We start from the raw sequence: 25,664 nt of genomic DNA on the forward strand, positions 1-25,664 counted from the left end.
AAAAAATCTAAAAAGAAAAAAAATATTTTTGTCTCAATTTATCTATCTTGCACCCATTTAATTACTTACCACACCTCAAATAAGACTATTTTTGTTACGCGTACAAAAACTTAATAATAAGTACGCACCATATTTTTGTTATATAACAAAATCGTTATACATTAATACATTATACGTACAACGATCTTACACATGATACAAACTTATATCTCATAGTTCTTGAGCAATAAAACCAGCTTACCCTCACACACACCCCACCACCATAAATGCATATTGCAAGCCCTTCACTTGTTGTATCCTCTCTCTAAAACTATACGCTCTTTGCATTTACTCCTTTGCTTCCCACCCTTCTTCTTCCTCTAACTATTGCTTTCCCCTCTTTCAAACAACCAGGAATTTAAGAATTTGCCCTTTCTTCTTTCCTTACACAAATTTCTTCATTATTTTACAAAAATAATCTCTACAACAAGTTCTCATCAGATCCACCTTTTGCATAATACGGTTTCTCTTATATATGTCTTGTAAGTAATTTTTTTTAATCTTTTTTAGTTTACATATTGTTCGGTTTATGTAAAAATGTCGCTTAAACGACCATACGATATCATATCTGTTCTATAGACTCGTACCTCTAACGATATCGGATTAACTCATTTTCTCTAGGTCATAATTTTCTACCTTATTTATTTCTTTTATCCCATTTTCCATTTCTGTGTATTATTCAACTTACTGATTTTGTGTGATATTTTCTAAAACTATTCTGCCGTTACGTTAATTTATCTAGAAATAACAGCTGAAAATAGCGTGATTTTCGTTAAACGTTATAATCTATGTCGAAGAAAAACAAATATACAAAAATGTGGCTTAGATATAGCGGTATGTCAAAGGGCACTTTTTAAAGTATTCACACTGACAACTCTTAGATTATTTTTATTATATTTTTAAATTAATTATTTTATCTAGAATGTAACGTAAATAAATAGTTTTATTTGGTCTATCGAATTACACATTTAGTCGCATTATAATAGAGGAGACAGGGTTTAGAATCTGGACTAAGACATTTTCGGTACATAGATAAATAGTTGAACTCGTAACTTTTCTTTGTTTATTTATCTATTGCTCCTTTCTTCAAAAAAAAAAAAAAAAAAAAGATAAATAGTTGAACGTTATTTATTTTCACTTATTAACTAAGACAAAAGTCAAAATTGAGTTCTCTTACATTGGAAAAAGAGAAGAAAGAGTCAATGCAGTAGTCCTACAATATTTACATAAGAAAGAGAAACCCAAAAATGCATAAAAGGACAAGTAATTGTTTTTTAAGAGATAATTCTAGGGTTTTCATTTATGGTACTACTATTCAACTACTTACACTCTCTTTTCTCTATTTCTTCATTGAATTTCTCTTCATATTTTTTTAATTAACGTTTTCAGGTAATTGTAACAAATCTTATGTGCAAATTTTGAGTTTATTTTAGTAGTTCATAGTTGATTAGTTGATTAAATCGACATTTTTATAATTCTAGGTAATTATAATTCGTAATGTTTGGTGTATGTTTAGTCGATTTCAAACTCATACTTGATAGCTAAATTTTGTAAACCAAACATCTCTATTGAGGGTTTTCTTTATATGTCATCTTTGTAACTTTATAAACTATTTCTTACTATACATGGTAACATTTGGTCCCATTTTTTTGTTCATCCATATGAGATCTTGAATATTTTATAACATCAATTTTATTTTATTTTGGTGGTACATAGATGTAACAACAAAAGGAGGAAGAATAGGAAAGAGCAAGAATTATTGAAGAAATATAAATCAAAATGTTTCAGTCTAATATGTTTGAGACGCACCATTCGTTACTAGACATGGGTGGCCTTAATAAGGACATTGAATTGGGGAAAATGAGAGATGATGAATTCGAGAGTAGTCGATCTGTGACCGAGAATTTGGAAGGTATTTCGGGTGATGATCAAGATCCGACCCAAAGGCCTAATAAGAAGAAGAGATATCATCGCCACACTCAACATCAAATTCAAGAGTTGGAGAAGTAATATTTTTATTTATTTTTAGTACTATGTTTTTGCTTAAAATAAGTATTTTTATTTTAATTGCAATTAATTTATTTATTTTTATGGTTTAATTGGTATTTTTAATGTGCAAAAGTTTCTTCAAAGAGTGCCCTCATCCGGATGATAAGCAAAGGAAGGAATTAAGTCGTAGATTAACCTTGGAGCCTCTTCAAATCAAGTTTTGGTTTCAAAACAAACGTACTCAAATGAAGGTACTTTACATATACGAAAATACATTTTTCTAATGTGTTTATTATTATCGAGTTTTGGCACTGCGGTTGTTCACTTTATCCCTTAATTATAAGGCATTATTACATTTAACGTTTCTAACATAATGTATGTAAAACCTAATTTGAACATCTATGTGGGATAATGTAGCTACTATCCACATAAACAATAATAAATGATTAATTTTCATTAGGTGGGATAATGTAGCTACTATATAATCAAATGAAGCTAATATATCTTAATTTCTGATTTTCTTCACAAGACTTGATTAATGAAATCATCCGTTCCTAGTATTTAAAGCGTATATTTATGGTGTAAAATAAACGGGTCATAAAACTAGTTCTCCTCTAATCAATGACTTTACCAGTTAAGCAAGATACTAACAACCAAGTATCTCGTTTCATGATAGGCACACCATGAGCGAAGTGAGAACCAACAACTTCGGTCTGAAAATGACAAGCTTCGAGCAGATAACATCAGGTTCAAAGAAGCCCTTAGCAATGCTACATGCCCTAATTGTGGAGGACCTGCTGCCATTGGTGAAATGTCTTTTGATGAACAACAACTAAGAATTGAGAATGCTCGACTAAGGGAAGAGGTATACATACATTTTCTTCATCATTGCATATCTGTGACTACAAAAAAAAAGGGCTTTAGGACCAACTGAATTGGTTGCAAATAAATGACCAAAAATTGGTCGCTAATTGGATTTAGCGACTAACTTGGGACTAATTTAAGCCGGTTGCAATAGCATTACAAACAGTGGTGGAGCTAGGCGGGGCTAGCAGGACGTTATTAGTCCTTTAGACAATGAAAGTTTTAGTTACAGTTTTCGAAGTTTTTTAGGGTTTCCTGAATTAAACATGCAATTTCTTTATATTATTACAATTTACAGATTAATTCAACAATTGTTTGATGAAAATTGACAGATTGATAGGATATCAGGCATAGCAGCAAAGTACGTAGGGAAGCCAATAGGGACATACTCACACCTCTCACCAACCTTGACTACCCGGTCATCCCTTGACCATGGAGTCTTCGGGTCACAATCGAGTATGGTGGACCCTATGTATGCCTCCGGTGGAGACCTCCTACGAACCATTGCACCGCCCACTGAGGCCGACAAGCCTTTGATTATCGAGCTTGCAGTTGCAGCCATGGAAGAGCTTATTAGGATGGCTCAGTCCGGAGACCCCTTGTGGGTCCCTAGCCCTGATAATTCTATTGAAGTACTTAATGAAGAGGAGTATTTCAGGAGCTTCCCTCGAGGAATTGGGCCGACACCACTAGGGTTGAAGTCGGAAGCTTCTAGAGATTCTTGTGTTGTCATCATGAATCATATGAACTTGGTTGACATCTTCATGGATGTGGTAAGAGTTTTGCTTGTTTCATATAGTGAAACCGTCCTTTATTTTTCTAACGGTCTTACAATAACATTTATGTAAAATTGTCTTTGACGAGTATTTGTGAATAAGTTTACTGTTATGGATTAATTGAGAAAATGTTGATTAATACTAGAAGCTTGGTTCAACATTTTTGCATGATTAGAATCAATGGTCAAGTGTGTTCTCCGGAATAGTTTCAAGAGCTATGACAGTAGAAGTCTTATCAACCGGAGTTGCAGGGAATTACAATGGAGCATTGCAATTGGTAATGATGTTAATTAAAAGCTACTCCGTAATTTATTGTTTCCTCTTCATCTTCATCATTTTGTTTTGTCATAGAATGCTTACAAAGTTGGACATTTATAACAGATGACAGCTGAGTTTCAAGTGCCTTCGCCACTTGTTCCAACTCGTGAGAACTACTTTGTGAGGTACTGCAAGCAGCATGGTGATGGTATTTGGGCAATCGTGGATGTATCGTTGGATGGTTTGCACCCTAGTCCAAGCCCAAGGTGTCGTCGACGGCCATCTGGATGCTTAATTCAAGAAATGCCTAGTGGTTACTCTAAGGTACTATCAAATCCTATGTCACTTCAATTCTTCACGTTACCTGCATGTCATACACTCATACGTATGGATTGGTAGTCGTAATAACAATGTAACATCGAAGCTGATGCAACCAAGTTTAAGTAACATACATAAATCAAATAATAAAATTTCTTCATACATACTCCCCTCATTATTGTTGTTGATCTACTGGCAATTGTTAGACAATGATTTAATCTAAGACAAAAACTATCCATCACCCGAGTGTGTTAAACAATCCTGCAAATGACGAGGTAGAATGGATTGGTTGTACTCAGTGTTAACCCCCTAATGATTGTATTGAATACGGAAATGAAACATCAGCGCATCCATTTTTGTGAGCCATTTTGCCTGGCCTAATGCCTACTTTGCATTAACTCACTAACTTGAATTTGAAATGATTTGTTTTAATACTGAAGGTAACATGGGTAGAGCATGTAGAAGTGGATGATCGCGAGGTCCATAACTTATACAGGGGACTCGTAAATTCAGGACTGGCCTTTGGAGCAAAACGATGGGTATCGGCATTAGATAGACAATGTGAAAGACTAGCAAGTGTTATGGCTACCAACATTCCTGCTGGAGAGGCTGGTGGTAATATAATTATTATCTCAACCCACTCATTTTCTAATATTAATTATTTAGCAATACTCGCAATTTCACAAAAACTGTGTCATCTGGAAACAACCTCTCTCTTTACTTTCAGGATCCGATATCCTAGAATTTGTGGGAGTCGGTGAGACCCTGGAATAATGTTGCTGTAATATTAAATTAACTTGTTTTGGTTTATTGATCTGGTACACATTAGTAATAACAAATAGAGAAGGGAGAAAGAGCATGTTGAAACTAGCAGAAAGGATGGTGATGAGCTTTTGTGCGGGAGTTGGAGCCTCAACAGCCCACACATGGACCACATTGTCAGGAAGCGGTGCTGATGATGTTCGGGTCATGACCCGAAAAAGCATGGATGACCCCGGTCGTCCCCCTGGCATTGTCCTTAGTGCAGCTACTTCGTTTTGGATGCCAGTTCCTCCCAAGCAAGTCTTTGATTTCCTCCGTGATGAAAATTCCAGAAGCGAAGTACACTCTCTCTTTAACTTCACTACCTATTAATGCTTTCAAATGATGCTCATGTCGTCAAGGCTTTATTTTGTTTCCAATTTGGTGAATATTGTAGTGGGACATTCTCTCAAATGGCGGTCTAGTCCAAGAAATGGCTCACATTGCTAATGGTCGAGATCAAGGAAACAGTGTATCGCTACTACGAGTGAACGTAAGTACAAAAACACATTAATTTAATTCAATCCTTAATTGGAGCTTTAATATGCAATAATAAAATCCCTACTTTATTTTTGGGTGTTTTGCAGAGTGCTAATTCAAGCCAGAGCAACATGCTAATACTCCAAGAGAGTTGCACGGATACAACAGGCTCATATGTGATATACGCACCAGTAGACGTAGTTGCGATGAATGTGGTATTAAACGGAGGTGATCCAGACTATGTCGCGCTCTTACCATCAGGCTTTGCTATACTTCCCGATGGGCCTGTTGCCGGGCATGGTGGCCCGGGAATTGAAGTTGCTGGTTCAGGAGGGTCATTGTTAACAGTAGCCTTCCAAATCCTAGTGGATTCGGTTCCAACTGCTAAACTGTCACTAGGCTCTGTGGCTACTGTTAACAGCTTAATTAAGTGCACCGTGGAAAGGATTAAAGGCGCTGTTGCTTGCAACAACGCTTGATTCATCACATGCTCACTCTTTTGATGCTGACGGGTAAGTAAGTTCACCTTATAGTCACTTTCGTTCCAAATTAAAACAACATAATAAATGGTCGTATATATGTAAGACTATCCTACGGAGTCCAACAACCTTATCATAGCTTATGCTAAGTTATTATCGTAACATTTATTTCAAGCAAAATCATTTAATATCGAAAATCATCAATTTTAGTAGTTGTAGCTTTCAATTTTACACAGTATAACTTATGAATTACTTATTGATGAGTTATTGACTTTTTGAATTGGCTTTATTTTTGTTTGAATTGGCAGATTGATGGTAGATGAAGCGAAATAACGCAGGCAGTAGAGAGAATGAAGGAATTTATAGTAGTATGGATAGATGGAGGAAGTCAAGAACGCACCTTTGCGATCCTTGCAATAGCGAAATTTTCAAAGGAATCATATTAATGGCGACTATATGAATGAATCGCTACAATTGCAAGGGTAATAGGTTCGGGTATTGACTACACCTGAATATTATAGTGAGCAGTTAAAAGAAGAGAGGTATATGAAGTTGGAGAATGATCGTCTTCATAAGCTTTCAAAGAGTGTTTTTGTTGCAACCTAAGTCATTAATTATGTCAAATTTTAGCCACAAGTTCAACTCAACACTATACTTAGTGTGTGTGTGTGTGCTTATGAATCAATTGTATGTTTTCTAGTGTTTTGTTTGGAGATTATTCATGTAGGAATTTGTTCATGTGTTGTAGACTTGTAGTGATGAATTCTTTTCTTGTGAATGTTTAAGTTCTAGGAATTGTCTTGGAAATTAAGCTCTCTTGTTGTATTTGTTACAAGTATATGAAATTCTAGCTCAAAGAAATTGTGTGGAGAATTCTACATCAGCGAGCTATGAACTCCGTCTCCATTATTTCTTTACCTTTGATTAAAATACTCCTCGTAAAGAATAAAAAGGGTAAATAAACAATGGGAACAACGTATATAAAAGAATGTTTCTCGTATAGCTAATATGATAATGCAAAGACTTGCCGTTATATAGGGTATAACGAGGGGTTAATAAGGATGGTTGTTACTTTGAGCATTTGGTCTTCCCTCATCTAGGTCATTTTTATCTTTTTTAAAAAGATGAGATTTTGAGACCATTTTATACCAAATGTAGCCAAATGTAACAACTTTTGGAAAACAACTTACTTGTAATACTAACTAAACCATTGTGGTTACATTTGACCGTAAAGTGGCTACAAAAACCAATCTATTTGGAAAAACGAAAATAATTTGTCTGAAATAAGAATTTGTGTACTTTTTGGTTACTAATAGAAAAGATTGAAACTTTCAGTTAAAATGTGTTATCCCCTTCACACCGAATATTGGGTCCGGTAATAAATGCTAGTTTTGCCACTGTTTACATACAGATAACCCAACCCTAAAAGAAATTAATCCAAAAACACCTTAACAGACAGATTTGTAATAAGGTTTTGATAAAACCGTTTACTATAAATATTACTGTAAAAAATAAAGACATTTAAGCAAACAACGTAAGTATGTAAAACGAGTAGAAGTAAATAAAGAGGAGAGAGCAGTACAACTACAGGGTACAGCAATGAAGTCAATGCGTAAGAAGCAGGAGACAGAGGTGTACAGAACTTTATAATTTGTTCAGTTTCAGTACCTCATTTAATTTGACTGCCTACCAACTGAACTCTCCTTTAATGACATACGTACTCCGCATATTTCATGCATGTGGCTTAAACACGCCAGTTAATACACTACTCTCTCCATTCAACTCCACTTTGCAACTTTGGTTTTTACACGGATATTAAAGAGCGGATTAAAAAAAATATTAAAAGTACATAGGGAAAGAGAAAGAAGAGGTTAAAAATATTAAAAAAACATAAAGGTGGGGTTTTATGGTGGATTAGTGTGGAGTATGGGTGGCATTTTTTGTAAATAAAGATTTTCAATAAGGATAGAATTGTCATTTTTTTAGCCAAATAAGGAAACCTGTAAAGTGGAGTTGAATGGACGGAAATAGAATACATGTAAAGTGGAGTTGAATGGAGGGAGTATATAACTAGTACTACAACTGATGGATTAAAATTCGAGTTTTTTTTAAAGAGTCTGAGCAATATTATAAGGTTTCTGAACTCATACATTTAAGCATAAAAAATAAATTTTAAGTAAGCTTAAAAAAAACTACACATAAACTTGGTTAGATATATATTGGTTATACGATTTTAATATACAACTGGTTGTAGATAACCACATAGATTGCTTGTATTCTTCTTTCATTTAGGTTTGTCAATGTTTGATGACATATTGAAATGAGGTACACAAGTACGGTGTACACTTGCACCTAGATCACTAGGTTTTGATGACATCATTCTTGAAATAGTTGGGTTTTTTTACGGTATACATATTACGTTTTAGAGATTAGAAAGGATTAAAAAGCGCTTTATTTGGATAAATAGGATAAACTTTTTGCTAGTCTGGCTCAATGTTAACATCTATTTTCGCCTCATTGATTTTAAATGTCTCGTTATACGTTAAGGAAAAGTCAGATACTAATATACCAGTTTTAAACGAGATATGTGTCTGAAAATATTTAGAAGAGAAGAGTTAGGATATTTGGAGAGTCAATATTATATCTTAATTTATGGTCTGACGAATTTGATTGATTTGATTGGAATATGCATCTTTTTAGCTAGGTTTACTTGGCTTTGTTGGTGCCCATGTTAAGATTTATAGAGAGGAGACGATAATAAGGTAATTGTATTATTGATTGTGTTGATCAGTTACATCGATATGGTGAGGTATTTATAATACCTCCCAAATTAATGAAACCCTAAACCTAATTTGGCTAACCTAATGATAGCCGGGCCTAGTATAGGCCCAATGTTCTAATACCCTCCCGCAATCGTAAAGGCAGTACGTAGTACGAACTTTACGATTGGAGAAATACAAAGAAAAAAAAGAGAACATAAAAAAAATGAAATCTTCAATCTTCGTCTTTTTCAATTTCTTTAATTCTTCATCTCCACAAGGTTGGTTGGCAAGATAAACGAGTATATGACTCGTTAGAAAATTTTCTTCAAACAAGAACGTTAAGCTTTTCGGACTTGTCGAAAGTATGAGTTAATTTGCAGGAACCCTAATCGAACCTGGCAAATATCAATAAAACGAAAAATTATCCGTCAATTTCAAAATTTGGAGAACGCTAAGTTTTTTGAACTCCAAAGAAATCAATTTAGGACCACCTTGAACGAATTTGAAGAACTTGATGATTTTTAAAAAAACGTAGGAACAAATGAAACACTGCAGAAAAGCTTGTATTTTTTTTTAGTAATTTGTAAATACGGAAGAAGATCCCGCCGGTGGGTGTAGTAGGTTAAACGACCCACCGGCAGGGGAAGCGGAATTTTTAGAGTCCTCAGAAAAGAGGCTCTGATACCATGTTAAGATTTATAGAGAGGAGACGATAATAAGGTAATTGTATTATTGATTGTGTTGATCAGTTACATCGATATGGTGAGGTATTTATAATACCTCCCAAATTAATGAAACCCTAAACCTAATTTGGCTAACCTAATGGTAGCCGGGCCTAGTATAGGCCCAATGTTCTAATAGCCCAAAAACGGAGTTAAGTACAGGACTACAGGCAGTGAGGCACTCCAGGCTATAGGCCGAGTAGGTAAGTTAATGTTTCGTCTCTAGATAAATTTAAACCTAGCTTCATCAATTTTTGGTGCCGCATTCACTTTTATGCGAATGAAGAGCAAAAGGCAATTTGAATAAGGACTCTCGCAAAAGATGTGCAGAAGAGCTAAGCCTACTTGAAGATAGGGAGAACCCGACAGAAGTACAAAGCCTCTATGCATGTCCTATACAACAGGGGTCTCGAGGAACGGAGTCACTCCATTTAGAGAGTGAGAGAACCTCACTTGCTTCTCCTCTCTTTCCTTTTGACTCTCACGGTCTTCCGACTTCCGGATGAGATGGTTTGGTGGCCGAAAAGGCGATTTTCTTGAGACTTTAACTGCCGTTAGTTTTATTAGATTTATGATTATAACTATGTCTATAGCCTAAGCTAGCAATTTTTTTCACTTGACAAAAAAAAAATACTGTTGTTCTCCAGGATGTGTTAATTAAATCCATTAATTAGCTGAATCTCAATTTACCATTCAATTTACATGGAGATTGTAGTGTTGTCTAATATGTAATTACATTCATTTTGCTTTAGGTTTGCTTTGAATAAGCATCTGTCGTGTTGTGCCAGTCCTGAAATCATTGCTATTCGTGTTTGGTTGGATATATTGGAATGGAATTGATTTGATCCATTTCATTGTTTGATTGGGGTGATTTGAAATAGAGTTAAATACCCAATGGATTCTAACTCCGCTCCAACCGAATCTCATACCCACCCTCCTCCCTTGGATTCAAACTCCATTCCCTCCTATAATTTATGATGAAACAAACAAGATTAGACAAGTATAGATTTAGAACCTCATACCACCATACTATCAAACTCCATTCCATTCCATTCCGACATGTTGAACCAAACGGCCCCTTAATCTTCAATCTTGTCCTTAATTATTGCTAATAAACTCTCATAAATACACACTATCTGCGATGCAATAAAAACAATAATCGACCAATACACTGAAATTAACAAATGCAAACAATAACCCTGAGAGTGTCATTAACATTAACCAATATACAAGTCAACAAGGTACAAATTCTATGGAAGATGAAAATAGGTCAAGCTACATTTTACAAATAAATATGAACTTTGGTATCTGCATCTCTAGATAATACAGCATTTGTTTCCTTCAACATTCTCAAAACTTGTTGCAAAGTGATCTCAGATTATATTCTGATCTGATCTGCTTCCACGATTTATCGATGCTACCATTTCCTGCAGTACATGTAAGAAATATGCAGCAAGTCTTGCTAATCTTCAATTTCCAACATTAGATTTGCAGAGCGATTCATAGTCAAAAAGAAGGGAAAAAAAACGAAAGAAAAACAAGGGATACAAAAAGAATCCAAACTATTTAGATTCATGTCTATCCGCAGGCTATGGGTTGCAAATCTGATATCCTTGACTGTATGTACATGATCCTGTGATGAAGTCTCCGATTGAACATCTCCTTAGGGAAACTATTAAAAAGGGAAAAGGGGGGAAAATGTAAGATATTGCTACTAACCAGAACTCAAAACTAATGTTACAAGAAAGATGGGTATCTAGGCCGATAATGTACTCCTCATTTGCTGCATTTCTCTACCTTCTTTGCTGTCCCTGAATATAATGCAGAGGAGAATGTTAAAACTCAGTGAATTTTGTAAATAACACAAACAGCATAATATAGAAAGAAATGTCAATGCAGCAACCAGAATTTGACAATATAAGATATAGAATCGTCATAACATTGAACATCCCTATGGACCCGCATCAGTAGACCGCCTCATTACACAGAGAACAATCCTACCATCCACGTCAAGGAAACCACTAAGTGGCTCGTTGTGAAAGAAATATTAAAATTATTATGCTACTCCCAACTCAACGTTTTATTTCACATCTAGATGCATCTTTATAAAAACATTACTCCAGTGTCTCAAATGACAGAATTGGCACTCTGCTAGTTAACCATGAAAAAAAAAACACAGTTTAGTGAGGCATTTCCCTTTATTCCATCAAATAACGAAACTGAATAATAGCTCATCAATGGCCCAACTGGAAATGGTAACATCATACTCTTGCTAAACAAATTTGATAAATCCTAACATTGAGAGGGGAAAAAGAACTAGATGTATCTTCTTTAGAATAACAGTAATGCCAGTACATCAACAGTAATGCCAATAACATCACAACATGCTGATCTTTTAAAGTGATGTCAATAAACATTTACATTAAATTGTGTGTTCACCTGTTTCGCAGGGCCAAAATGTCAGGAAGGAGCAGTAGTAGACTCAGACCTACATTTAGCATGTACTATAGGACCTAACTGTGATCTGTCCATGCCTAAAGCTGTTCCACTATAAGGTGTGTTCAAGTATACAGCTCCTCTATACATCCATTCTTCAGTCTCATCACTATAAAAATCTTCGAAAGATTCCCCACATAAAGCACAGGTAGTTTGATCTTCATCTGCCGGCACAGCCATCTCTTCATCATCCTTGATCTCAACAGCAGTCTCAGTAGGCAAAAACCCAGGAGTTGCATCAACACCCAATGCTTCTGTGCCACTGAGCCACATACTAGCACTGACAAACCACTTACGAGAAGGGTTGTGCTTACGATTCTTCGATATCCTATTCTTAGTGACATGCCAATCCATGTGTTTACTGTGTTCATCTTGTGTCTTGAATCTTAGGCCACATGTTGTACATTGCCTGGGAAGATCCTCATACAGAGCCCGTATGGCTGACTCATGGCGCACTTTTAGGCGGTCTGGATCAAACTCTACTCCAATAGAATCCTGAGAATAGACAAATTAAATTCAACAAATAAGTAAACAGCAGATACTCGCTCCATTTCATTGACTTCTTCCACAATCAATCATGTTTTTACGATTTAAGGTAAACAATACCCAATGCCAAAGAAGTGGCGAAAAAGAGTCAATTCGCCACTGTGACTTGAGAGACATTAAAGAAGCGGAAGAAAAAGAAAAACTATAGGATATCAAAGAAATGGAGGAAACATAAACTAACAAACTTGATGACGATTAAAGAGAGAAAAAAAAAAAAAAAAAAAAAAAAACAAGCATGGAAAAGCATCACTACAAAGTTACCTGTTCAGAGGGTTGTTTCACTAATGGGAAGAGTCCTTTAGCGACAAGAGAATCTAATAAACCAGATATATTAACAGGTGCTGGCTGGTTAGGAACAGGACCAGAATTCTGGGGAAGAGGCAGAATGTTAGAGTACGGACGAGGGCCTGAAACGGTTAGTGGCCCGGCTCCTCGGAATTGCATTGAGCTATTAGCGGCATTCTGGAAAGCAGAAGAATGGAACGCATGTATAGGATTGTTCCGAATATTACTAGAAGAAGCCATTTGGCCTTGATGCGGATATCCGAGATTAATAGGTCGCAGTAATGCTGGTGCTACAGTAGATACAACATTGGACCGGGCCTCCTGAGATGGATGCAATGATTGCGGCAAGGAGACGGGCAAGCGAGGTTGGTAATGACCAGGAAGAACTCCAGGCTGAAGCCGTTGTGCTGGATTCATTGAAAACGAAGTTCTGCTATCATCATTTTCAAATTGTTGGGGGCCTTGATTCAAAATGGTAAAACTAGAATTCATACACTCAAATGAAGGCCTTGGCTGTTTCTGCGATGGGTAGAGAGGCGGAAAAGGCATCAAGCTATGCGAATTGGTCGGAGGCCGTACTTCAGTTGATATTGGTGGCCCTAGAGGTGAAGGAGCCCTCATTGAAACGTGAAAATGATCTTGCTTAAAATGGTGTACATCTTGAGGTGCTCCATTTACGTTTAGTTGAGAGGCATGTTCTCTTCCAGCAACTGGAAGTTTTTGTAAAGTTGCAGCAAGCGTGCCAGGCAAATTCAAAGTTCCCTGTACATCAATAGAATAAAACATTAAAATGTTGATGAAGGATCAGAAGTGGTACCATATCCAAGCCAAATAACACAAACAAAGGGAAGTCTAAGGGGAAGAATGCATTTTTAAAGAGAAAAAAAGAAGCAGCGATCTAAACTATCTCACAGAAAAACTAGTATAGATGAAGGCTAACAAAAGTTGGGAGGAAAGATTTAGATTAAATTTTTTTTTAAGTAGACAACAAGAGTCAATCAAGGAGACTACGGGAATGAGATGCAAACTAATCGTAATGCATGGATAGTGACAAAACAAGGTAATCAATGGGTTTGAAGACTATACATCTCGCATCTGATTCGCATCTTCAAAAGCTTTTTGAGAGTCCTCTGTCCTCGGCATCTGCGCAGAATTTCCCCAATTTCTTCTTGAACTATGATCAAGGGGTCTGGAAGGAACAGAATTTACCGGAGTTTGACTGAAATCCCGGGTTAATGGAATAGAAGACTGGATGAAGTTACTAGTCTTGCTATCCGCCAAAGTAGGGCTCATATCTTCCCAATCGAATTCTTCCTCCTCTGTACTCTGCCATGAGTTTTCAGCAATTTTATTAATTGCACCATTCACAATTTGGCGATCGAACGTTACTGGTTTCTTTATCAAAGACCTTTGCCCATCATCTTGGCCATAAGCATCAATCAAAGCCCTTGGTCTATCATGGTCAAACCCATTACTTAAACCGAAGGCAGCAATATTTTCACGGCCATAATTGAAATCACCAGAGCGATGCCTTTTCTGCCAGTCCACTATCTCCTCATCTCTTCCTCTCACCCTACGCCCATAATGAGAAGGAGACTCCCTTTCAAACATCCTGCCTGGTGAATTGGAGACTGAAAAGTTGTCAACAGAAGGCGACAATGGCCTACCAGAACCACTGGCAGATGGCAATAGCTTAGCTGCAGATGGTGGAAACGGCATGCGGCCTCCAACTCCAGTTGAGTAGAATCTTTGATTATCAAAACTTTCTCCTTGATCATAATCATCATCTTCAAATCCGATCGAATCCTTGTGACTCGGTGTCTTAAAACTAGGCACTCCTCTCCCAAGCGGGATGTTCTGAAATAGAAAAAATAGTAATGAACACAATTGGCCCAATGCTCACAAGGTATAAAGTTATAAACATGCCTCTGTTGAGCAATGTTTTTTTCACGGTTGCACAATTTTCATTTCCTTTTTTCTATTACTAATGAATACCTTCGCTGATTAAAATTATGGAACATTCATGACAGGAAACTTCAACTTGTAGGGGGCGTGTTTGGATTGGGGGGATTTGGAGGGGAGGGAAATTAGATCCCTCCATTTCCCTCCTCAAAGCCAATTATTTCCCCTTCAACAAAGGAAAGATTATGAGGGAAAATTGCCACCTCCAATCTCCCTCCCCTTCTTTTCCTTCCCTTTCCCTTCCCTCCCTTTCCCTCCTACATTAGTATCCAAACAAAGGCCTTAAGGATATTCTAAGTTTCTTGCACAACTTGGTCAATAAGAATCACATAAATTCAACCCACCACATTAGTCATGTTCTCCAATCATGCAGAGAGCTTATGATAGTGCTGCTCATAAATTTACATTTCATATCAAGAAGCCACGATACTCATCAACAATACAGCTACAGCTAAAGCATAAAGGCACCAACTAGGTACCATGTTTTTGCTTGATATTTAAAAGTCATTGGGCACGTGAAGTCTTATACAATTCAGTCAAAAGTCAAAACACTGAGGTCCTACAAGAAAATTACCCAGTTCCTCAAGGGATCAATTGTACTAAGGCTTACCCATGTCTTTAGTGTTGATTGATTGTTTGCGGATGAGCCATAATGAAAATTACATCGAATGACTCATATTTCACAATATAAAGAAGCGACCAATAGTTATTCAAATCATTTTGCTTTATTAATCCAGAACCAAAATGCTATAAGATAAAGGCGTGATCATGCTCTTTGTTAACGCTAACTGGTTGAGAGTTCTTTTTCTTACATAGCTAATGCAACTCTTAGGTAACTTGTTAGCAACTCATTTCTATACTAATATAAAAAAATGTTATCAGCTTCATCATATTTCTAACTTAAACCGTGAGGCAGTGAGCGCGAAGCAATAGACAAAGGCACACTATTTTTGCAACAAACTTGTAATTTTCCAGGATTGCCTTGTTAGTTGCACCTAATGTAAATGGTGTGCCTAAAGTGTTCTAACACCATCACCTCACTCTATCTTACCCTTGTGCGTGCTCGAGTAGTGCTTCTTTCAACAAAGCGACTAACACAGTGAAGAATCACGATATAGGGCAAGACAAGCTAACATCATGAATGGATATGCAAAAACAGAACCAAAAAAATTCCACTTACATTTTTGACTGTGACATTATCAAATTGACGCCGTGCTTTCAAATATTCTGGGTTCACATGTATGCCATGAGAGGGACGAGGGGATTCAGAAGCCCTAAAACTAGCTAAGCTGGAAGATTGTTGATTCAAGTGGGGAGATAGCTGCAATTCATCCTCAATCTGTTGAAGCACTGGCGACGGGAAAACAGTTGACCAGGTGCCAAACAAGTGACGCATCGAAGAATGCATATTGGGAGGAACTTGTCTATATACCTCACAGAATACCTAAAGCACGAAAATGGGGGCAACAAAGTAAGTAAAACACAGAAACAAAGAAAAACTCAGCTACAGTTGTCCTACAATCAAAGTGGATACTCTTCTTAAGTCTAAGAATTATCCACAACTAACAACACTTTGCATCTTAGTCACCTAAGTATCGACATAGCAATCAAATAAGTCGATAACAAAGATAAACTCACCTCAGGCAAATCAGATGCAAAGTGCCTAATATAATCCCGTCCAATATTCTTGACAATGCTATCCAACAAATACAATGACGGCAACTTTTGCTCTACTGGAGCCTGCATACATGTGCACAACTAGCTATTAACACCACGGAAATCTGATAAATTTTCACAAACCTCTGCTGAGTATCTAAAAATAAAGTTACAGACACCAGAGCTACTTACGACGATAAATTTAGTAGATTGCTGTAAAATCAGAAGTACTAAAAGAAAGACAAAATATTTTATGAAGCGGGCAGTTAAGTGGCTGGCAGGAGCGGTCACCTCTTCGGATTATTAAAAAAAATGAAGCTATGGGTTAAAATTTCGATATTTATCCAAGTTTACCTTAGTTCACACCCCTGAATATTTCGGACCCTAACTAAAAATCCTAGTTCGCTAAAAGCATAAGAATTTTCAGTGCTGTGCAGTAGTACATTGGATTGCAACTTTACAACTTCATCAAAATCACAACATTAACACTTCAGACAAATAAACTACAACATTCAACTACACAAAACACTAAACAAAAATCGAAACCCTAAAATCAAATTGGGGGAAATCAACCAATCAGTCAAAATTGATTACCTCTAAAATCCGAGCACAGATAGAGTGAGCAATACCCTCAGCATGCTCCCTAAAATCACCAGCAATGATGGTGAGATCTGTAATAATAGGTTTGGAATTAATGGTGAGTTCCGACAAAACATCCTCGTAAATTCGAACGAACTCGTCGGTTGTCGGAGGTTCATCGAAATCGTTGCCGGAATACCTAAGTTCGTTTTCTCTCTCCTTCAATAGCATACGAAATCGATCGAGAATCGGCGATGGAAGTGCCGATTTCGAAACGACGTCGGTCGGCATGAATTGGGTAGTGATTAAGATGAGGGGATTTAGGAAGTTGAGAAAATCCCTAATTTGGAGGTTTGGCGGTTAGGGTTTTTGGGGGGATTTTTCATCTCCAGATGATTGATTTCTTAGCCCGCCATTTTATTATGAACATTGGTCTGTATATGGTGAGGGAATGATAATATCGTAAGCGTGCAAAACTGGGGGAATTGGAATTGTTTTTTTTTTTTCATTTTTATTGTGGGAGCTCATAATTTACTCTTGATTTTAAGTTTTTAAAATAATGTTGGAAAAATAAAAAAGACCAGTATAATTTATTGACTATCAGTTAAAAAACCTACTTCCTCCCATCCAGACCAAAGGTTACGGTTGCTTTTTGGCACTATTCATGGTCGTAGGGAATCTTTGATATTATTCTTAATCTATAAGACAAAATATAGTCATGTGAGATCTTGTTTGATTTATCGTCATGAATGCTATAAGAATATCAAATTTTTATAATTTTTAATAATGTATAATTAAAGATATGCACGTTACAAAACGTGCCTCGACAAGTGTGATAAAGCAACTGTAACCTTTGGTCTGGATGAGAGGGAGTAATTGTTAGTCGTCTTGCCACATTTTAATAGAGTTGCATTTTAAAACATCTATTTTTAAGTCTTATTCTTTTAAACTGAAACTATTTGAACTTAACTTAACTTAATGGAACTGAAATGAAATAAGAGTTAATTTGTGAAAAGAAGAGATGAACTAAACTAGACTAAAATGAACTGAATAAAGCTGAACTGAACTAAAAATAAGTTGAAATTAAGTTTAAAAAATAGGACCTAATTTAAAAAGTAACATCATACTTTTGGTAAGGAAAAAAAAATGAGAACTAAAGTTATACTCTAATTAGGAAACAGAATAAAAAGGCTAACATTAATGTTTTGGTAACAAAGATCAAGAGTCTTATGGCTACGGGAAGGAGATAAAAACACTACATTTTTCCACTGCAAAGTGAGCCTAAGAAAACAAAAAAGTCATATAATCAGATGATGAGGGGCGTTTGAAGAAACGGAAGGAAGATATTGAAGAGGTGGCAAAAAATTATTTTACACAACTTGTTTTGTACTAAGGGCACCAGAGGTCTTGGGGAGGTTCTTTCGGTGGTAGAAGGTGGACCTAGCAAAATAGGTCTGACTCGAATGACTCGACCTGAAAAGGCTGACTCAAGACCCGAAAGTGACCCGAATTTTTTCTGACCCAAGTATGAGATATGTAGACTTGGCAAACTCGTCAGTCGAGTCACATCAGTTCAGGTTAGTCACATTATCATATTAGTTCAAGTAGGCTCGGATCATTTCAGGCTTTAGGTCACTTTTGGGTCATTTTCGGGTCAAGCAGGTCAACTTATTTAGGGTCAGATTATTTTCGGGTCAATGATTATGGGAGAAAAATGTATATTTTGGATTATTACCTATTTTTAGATTACTTTTAATGATTGATTCTTTATTTTGATGTAAATAGTATTAAGTGTAAATTCAAATTAGTTATTTCAAGTCTTATTGTAGTATCAATTAGAGTTATGGTTTGTTAGGTCACTTCGAGTTGGGTAGTTTCGAGTCAGATCATTTCGAGTAGGGTCAGTTATGGGTCAACAAAACTCGGGTTATATTCGAGTTGGGTCGAGTCGGATCAATTCGGTTTCGGGTCACATTAAAGTGTTGTAGTTCGGTCAATTTCGGGTCTCGGGCCATCATTTTCGAGTCGGGTTGCTTTTGTCATGTCTAGTTATATGATACTCGTAGTATATTACAATTTAATAACTTAACTACTTCCTCTATCCTGATCATTCGTTTACCTATTTCATTTTGGATGTCTCACTCAATTGTTTACCTTTGTATTTTGGGAATGCTTTTGATGAACAATTTGATCCTCTAATCTTAATTTGGTTCAATTGTCATCAAATAATTAATTATCCCTTCTTCCTTAGCATTTATGCAAAATCAAAGATAAATAAATGATCAAACGAAGGGAGTATTGTTTTGAACTTTAGTCTTGCATTACCTTGCATAAACCAACACAAATCCACTCATTAATTACACTTACTGATAGATGAACCATCTCAACCAAAACCTTAAGGTGATGGTTGAGGACCAACTATTATATTTATTCCTAGTACGCCCCCTCACTCGAGTGCCCATTGGGCTCGAAAAGTGGTTAGTGCACAGACCCCCTCATACCATGTGCTGAATTTCCACTTCGTGAGTTATTGGAGGCTGCCGAGATTTGAACCCGTGATCTCTTGGTCACACCGACTCTAATAACAAAACCTTAAGGTAATGGTTAAGGCGCAACTATTATATTTATTCTCAGTACTTAATGTAGCACCCCCACTTATCCAAGAGCCTTTAGCTAGGCATCTCAGATAAAAGGCGGTGTCACTATAATACCCGCCCTGTTTAAGTACTCTTTGACCGACCTATTGACCAAAGGACACCATTGGCAAGGGATACGGGAGAGATTGGATGATCGATGTAGCGTGTTACTCGGCCAAGTCCGTGTTAGAGTTTGTGTCCTCAACAATAGTGCGATCACATTATTAAAATTCATGATGAGAATATATAGAGGGATGATTCATTTTTATATGTCAACTGATCAACATTAATCGGTAATGATTGGCTGACTGGAGTTTGACATTACTGTCATTTGAGGGTGGTGATCAGTTGATCCCTTAAGGTCACACCTAAAGGACGATTCCCTTAATAGATAAATTAATTAATTAATTAATTCCTTAAAATTGAACAATTTACATATGTGAGTGAGAATATGAATCTTATTGTAATTCGATTAAATGAGATTCGTTTTAGTAATTAAAATGTTATATTACTAAAATTTTGTTTATGAAATAATTAAATTAAGAATGATTAGTTAATTATAATTACAATGTGTTGTAGATTATATTAACATGACCCATTTTATATACTTGTGATTATGAATTACTAGTCAATTGTTATATATAATTGAATTAATATATGTAATGATATATAATTGTTAAATATGCATTAATATTATTAATAACATGTTACATGTACACATTATATGACAAAAATGACAATTGACAAAAATAAAATGGATTCCATATTACATATGGGGACTGGTTTTTTGTGGGTAATTAGGGTGAAATGGTTAATTGTTTTTAATTATAGAAAACACAATGATTAACCTCTAAGATTAGACTACACCATAGTTTTGTTTTGAGAAGAACAATTGAAAAAGTAAAGGGCATGCATTGGCTCCATGTCCATCCCCCCCACCGGTTTTCCTCCCCTCTAAAAGAATAAGAATTGTTCTTATTCTCTTAATTCATTCTTAAGTTTTTGTTAGACAACTACTTCTCTCACTTTCTCTTATCTCTCTAAAATAAGTTTTAGAATACATATTATTCAAAAATCTAATTTATTTAAGATTACTAAAAGTAGTAATAAGAAATATTATTAGATTAAATTTTAAGGTCTCTAATAATATATCTAGTTAATATACTATTAGATTTAAGGGGTAGTTTTGGTGTCATCAAGAGGAGAATCTCTACTATTGGGATTTTGGAGGATCATCCATAAACTTGTAGCTCAAGAACAAGTGTGGGAAGGAGTCCTCACTTGTGCCCTAAAACCGATTTCTATAAATGTAAGGAACCTTATTCTTACTTTTCTATTTATATCATGTTATGCATGCACTAGATCAACATCTAATTTTATGAGAAATTTAGATCAATAATTAAAGAGTTTAATTAGAGGGTTATTGAATCCTTTCAAGTGGTATCATGAGCTTAGGTTGTTGCATGCATAATCGGTTTATTGTTTTTCCGAGTTAAAAGTATAACATATAAAACTAGAGATTTTGTAATTTGTATTATAAAGTCACGAATATTTTTGCATGTTATATATTCTGGTCCTAAAATATATTTAGGTCATTTTGATGATTTATGGTAATTTTTTGCTCCTTTTAATGATTTTTAGTGATTTTATTATATTTTAATGTATAAAATGGTATTTAAAATACTAAAAATAGTTAGAGTTAGTTTCTGACCTTGAAATTTTTATATGACCTCACATGTATATTTTACTTTTTTTATGTAAAATTTTGTATAAATTTGATTTATTTTGGCATGATTTATAATTTTTATGAGATAAAAATGGAATAAATAGAGGTAAAATGGTTAAAATTAGTTAAACTTTGAAACAGGACATAAAATTTTAATATGTTATCACATGAATATTTTACTCACTGTGTATAAAATTTTAGATGAACTTGATTCATTTTGCATGATTTATGAATTTTTAGTATAAAAATGACATAAATAGTGACTATTTTAGCAAAAATAGCTAAAACGAATTACATGGTATGAGAAAATTATTTTAGGTTGCATTATTATCCCACATATCAGATCTAAAGTTGGAACATTGATTAGATTAATTTTCATATGCTTTAGATGTTTTATTTGATAAAACCGATAAATCGCAACTATATTTTTCTCGAATTAAATTCAAAAATTTTAACCTTGATTTTTGACATTATGAGTGTCATGGAATTATTCCAGAATATTCAAAAATTTAAAATTTGAAATTTGAAATTATTGTAATTAAATTTTGGATATATTTCATAAAAAGTTATGATTTTAAGGTAAAAAAATGAGCATAAATGTTAAAACAAGTTGAATTATTGTCAAAAATTGAGTAATGACTAATTTTTGAGTCCTAAAAGGTTAGGATAATCAAATTGGACTAAAATTAGATTTTAGTATTATTTTGTGATTTTAATAAGTTAAAAATCGCGAATAACCATAAAACCGGATTATATTTACGATATAAGGTTAAATAGGACGATTTGACACATAGCTTGGCATGTTAGATACATATTATAATGTTGTATATTTCATTGATGAATGTCATATTTTTTTTATATAATTTTGAATTATGTAATTTTATCTTAGTATGGCCTTAGTTTTTAATCGATATTACCCGTAATGTAAGGGAATATTGATTCGGTTGTAATTTAATGTGATCTCGTATAACTTTTATTTTTTATTAGATTTTATTTTACAAATGTATAATAGGAAGTACAATGTACATTTTATTATTTAATTATTTGTAATTCCGGAGTTTCCTAAAGACGGTGCCATTCGGAAAGGAGTTCCGATCGAGACGGTGTCTATCCTTGGGAGGCGTGTCACGTGAAGATTCAAGGGACCAAAGGAGTTAATTTCCGAATTTGTAATAGAATATAAGATTTTGTATTTTAGGAAAGACCATACTAGAAAATTTATTTTTCTTTATTTGCTTGCTTTATATGTTTGCATGCATTGCCAAATCTCCATAACTTCACATGCATATTTTATCGTCTTATCGACTATTGTCAATTATAATTATCGAGTATTCATCGACTTAGTTCACTTAAAGATGATAGATAATAAATCGACAAGACCTCACACATATTTAAAATTTAGATTAGCCTTACCAAATAGTAGGACTCATGAATCCCTTTGACATTTGGGGTAGATTCGGTTTTCCGGGGTACTTTCATTTATCATTGGGTAAGTGGGGTAATAAAACGTTATTACACGCGAAATTTGGTTGGACTCAACGGGATATAAAGACTAGTTTTATTTTCCGGGGCTAGAGATGGAATTTATGAAATACATCGACCGAGAATTCTATAGTTGAATTAATTAAAGAGTTAATTCATCAAATTTATGCAAGTATGGGATGTATCGGTTTCCCGTGCCCATGTTTGTATAAAGATGGATCTCGGGATCATTTATATAATTTAGGTGCGAGGTCATTATATAAATGCATAATTTATAAACCTTATTAAAAATATTTACACGTAAAATGATAAATGTTAATTATTTCCTTCATTAGCCTTTTGTAGTCAATTTGATTAATTTGCAATGGCAACTCCGATTTCATCCGCTTCAACTAGTGGAACCGCTCCACCACTCACCAATGTTTCTTGGCCCTGATCCTTTATGGATCGATCTAAACTTGAAAAGAATGGGACTAACTTTGCCGATTGGGATGCACAGCTGTAATACCCCCATACTCCAAGTGCCTTACCAGGACCACTTAAGGTATAAGAACGTCACCACCTCGGTTACCCGAGGCAATGATAATCAAATGACAATGAAGAAACATAATTTAAATAACAATATAGTTTAAAGTGATTACATGATCAAAACCAAAACTGTTAAACTGAAATACAAGGTTCTCAGATGGTCTACTGATAAAACTATCAAAGCTATAAAACATCGTCTGACACAGCGGAAGACCTCTAACTGCCACGTGATGACTCATCCCAGCTATCTCATACGCGTCATATCATACTTGCTCAATAACTGCTCACCATCCCCGAATGCATCACCACAGTTTTTAAAACATTAAACGGGGTCAGTACTAATTACACAATCAAAGCCACACTGCAACAATCATACAAACAGCTCACACACAATCCCAGTCTCCATCTCCAATCACCTCATAACTGACTACACACTAAAGTGTGTAGCCCTACCAGAGTACCCATCGCAACAGATACTCCTCGCCGCCAGTGGGGGACCGCAGCCGTTCCCACCTAAGCCTCGCTCATCTCTATCGAGCGATAAACTCATGTTCATTAATTTGCACATCCCTTCTGTGGCGGGTTCCACAGAAGGCGAATCAAGGGCGTGAAGCCACTCCCGCAAGTTACTCCACTCAGCCAGGGATGCACCCCGAAGAACACAGACAATCAAACAGTAATCACAATACAAAATCAACAACCGTCTGAATCAATCAACAATATGAAACCACAACCGTCTAAATCAATCAACAATCACTAATTACAATACAATCACCACACATTATGTAACTAATACTGAGTAGGGAAACCCTACCTGAAACAACAATCACAGAATCAGACGATCTGACAGCTGTCTCAAAACCTCTCTTCTACGAACCCTCCTCCTACACATACATTCATACAAATACTACCTTAATCATACAATTATAAAAACCCCCAAGTCCCCAAATCTACCCAATTAGGGTTTTAACCAAACTCAATGAAACAATATAAAAATCATACTAGGAGCTTACCCACATTACGACGGTCTCAACGGCGTAAAGAACTTAACGATCCGACGACTCTAGCCATTAAGATTTGCCAACAACGCGACGAGAGAGAACTACGTAACTTCTTTTTCTTTTTAAAGGTCTAGAAAGGTGAAAAATGATTAAAGAAAATGACGGAAGCCTTTTATATTAATCTCGCGTTCTTAGCAAAACCCGTCAAAACAAACCCGTAAAACACACTTACTCGATCGAGTAAGGCACTTACTCGATCGAGTGCCACCTACTCGACCGAGTACCCAACTTACTCGATCGAGTACCCTACAGGCAGACTATTGTTTTGCGTCAAAAACTACTTACCCGACAGAGTAAGCCCCACTCGATAGAGTACCCATAAACTCATAAAACCGTAGTATTACAGTCTTCCCTCCTTAAAAAGAACTTCGTCCCCGAAGTTCAACCCATACATAAAAACAAACCTACCAACTCGATTAAGATACAATAACGCAACTAAGAACTCAAAACAAAACCTCACCCTATAAAACATGAACTCTTAACACCAACTCCACCAACTACGCCTACCTCCACAACATGTCTCACGATATCGTATCAACTACACTATATCTCTCTCGACACTAACTCCATACACTACCAACACAACGCTGCTAGCTCCGTAACATAGCATCCACTAGAAAATCCAATATCAAGATACTCAAAACATCAAACGGAATGTTACATTCTACCACCCTTAAAAGGAACTACGTCCTCGAAGTTTACTCACACCCATAAATCATCATCCAACTGTCAACACTAATGAAATATTCTCCCATTCCTAAACATCGAACTATTACAAGCACGGTCATAATCTTTAATAAAATCAATCAAAACAAATATTCGTCCTTTATGCTACACCAACACTCTACTTCCAATTATACTACCATATGCACAACCATCAAAATCTCTTTTATCGCACCCAACTCCTCTTAAGATAAATGTTACATCCTCGTAACTCACTAATACTAAATCCTAGCTATATCTTCTCATTATCCCCATCACCACCGCATGTCAAAGACAACCACCTATAATCTAAACACTCGCCATGCATATATCTAAGGCTCTCTTACTTAAACAATTCTCATAATTCAATTCACTCATCACACCCCTAACCTATACCTCAAAATCTTTAGCTTAACCAAAACTTCAATTGTTCCCTATTACTGCCAAAACGACATAATCCTCTATACCTGCACCTATCTCCATACTCATAACTCACGATCCACAATTATTACATACA

The 25,664-nt window shown here is 35.6% G+C and overlaps 2 protein-coding genes and 1 long non-coding RNA gene across 7 annotated transcripts; 1 reads left to right on the plus strand and 2 right to left on the minus strand.

The window, feature by feature from the left end:
• The first annotated feature begins 234 nt into the window (after window positions 1–234).
• Window positions 235–6,811, plus strand: LOC141642602 (homeobox-leucine zipper protein MERISTEM L1-like). 4 transcript variants are annotated; one of them, XM_074451443.1, is made up of 13 exons: window positions 240–521; window positions 1,756–2,045; window positions 2,162–2,279; window positions 2,705–2,893; window positions 3,225–3,665; window positions 3,844–3,945; window positions 4,050–4,250; window positions 4,685–4,859; window positions 5,074–5,345; window positions 5,443–5,538; window positions 5,633–6,037; window positions 6,313–6,323; window positions 6,355–6,564. In XM_074451443.1, exons 2-11 carry the CDS (start codon window positions 1,819–1,821, stop codon window positions 6,002–6,004), a joined length of 2,193 nt encoding a protein of 730 aa, XP_074307544.1. In that variant the 5' UTR covers window positions 240–521; window positions 1,756–1,818; the 3' UTR covers window positions 6,005–6,037; window positions 6,313–6,323; window positions 6,355–6,564. The 4 variants fall into 4 exon arrangements, with proteins under 4 accessions (XP_074307545.1, XP_074307544.1, XP_074307547.1 ...); XM_074451444.1 differs by having other exon boundaries at window positions 235–521; window positions 6,313–6,811; XM_074451446.1 differs by lacking the exon at window positions 240–521 and adding an exon at window positions 1,248–1,344 and having other exon boundaries at window positions 6,313–6,811.
• Window positions 6,812–8,753: 1,942 nt separating this feature from the next.
• Window positions 8,754–9,721, minus strand: LOC141629257 (uncharacterized). The gene is made up of 2 exons (XR_012537256.1): window positions 9,258–9,721; window positions 8,754–9,161 (listed from the first exon to the last, which is right to left on the minus strand). It is a non-coding gene; the product is annotated as an uncharacterized LOC141629257 (long non-coding RNA).
• A 953-nt stretch (window positions 9,722–10,674) lies between these two features.
• Window positions 10,675–17,540, minus strand: LOC141642603 (polyadenylation and cleavage factor homolog 4-like). 2 transcript variants are annotated; one of them, XR_012543355.1, is made up of 8 exons: window positions 17,028–17,505; window positions 16,416–16,517; window positions 15,958–16,221; window positions 13,902–14,672; window positions 12,792–13,577; window positions 11,928–12,479; window positions 11,208–11,299; window positions 10,675–10,915 (listed from the first exon to the last, which is right to left on the minus strand). XR_012543355.1 is itself a non-coding variant. In XM_074451447.1 (7 exons), the coding sequence occupies exons 1-6, from the start codon at window positions 17,301–17,303 to the stop codon at window positions 11,949–11,951; spliced, it is 2,730 nt and encodes a 909-aa protein (XP_074307548.1). In that variant the 5' UTR covers window positions 17,304–17,540; the 3' UTR covers window positions 10,675–11,299; window positions 11,928–11,948. The 2 variants fall into 2 exon arrangements, 1 of the variants encoding a protein (XP_074307548.1); XM_074451447.1 differs by having other exon boundaries at window positions 10,675–11,299; window positions 17,028–17,540.
• Between the last annotated feature and the right edge of the window lie 8,124 nt (window positions 17,541–25,664).

The sequence above is a fragment of the Silene latifolia genome, chromosome 2 (genome assembly GCF_048544455.1).
Source record: "Silene latifolia isolate original U9 population chromosome 2, ASM4854445v1, whole genome shotgun sequence".
NCBI lineage: Eukaryota > Viridiplantae > Streptophyta > Magnoliopsida > Caryophyllales > Caryophyllaceae > Silene > Silene latifolia.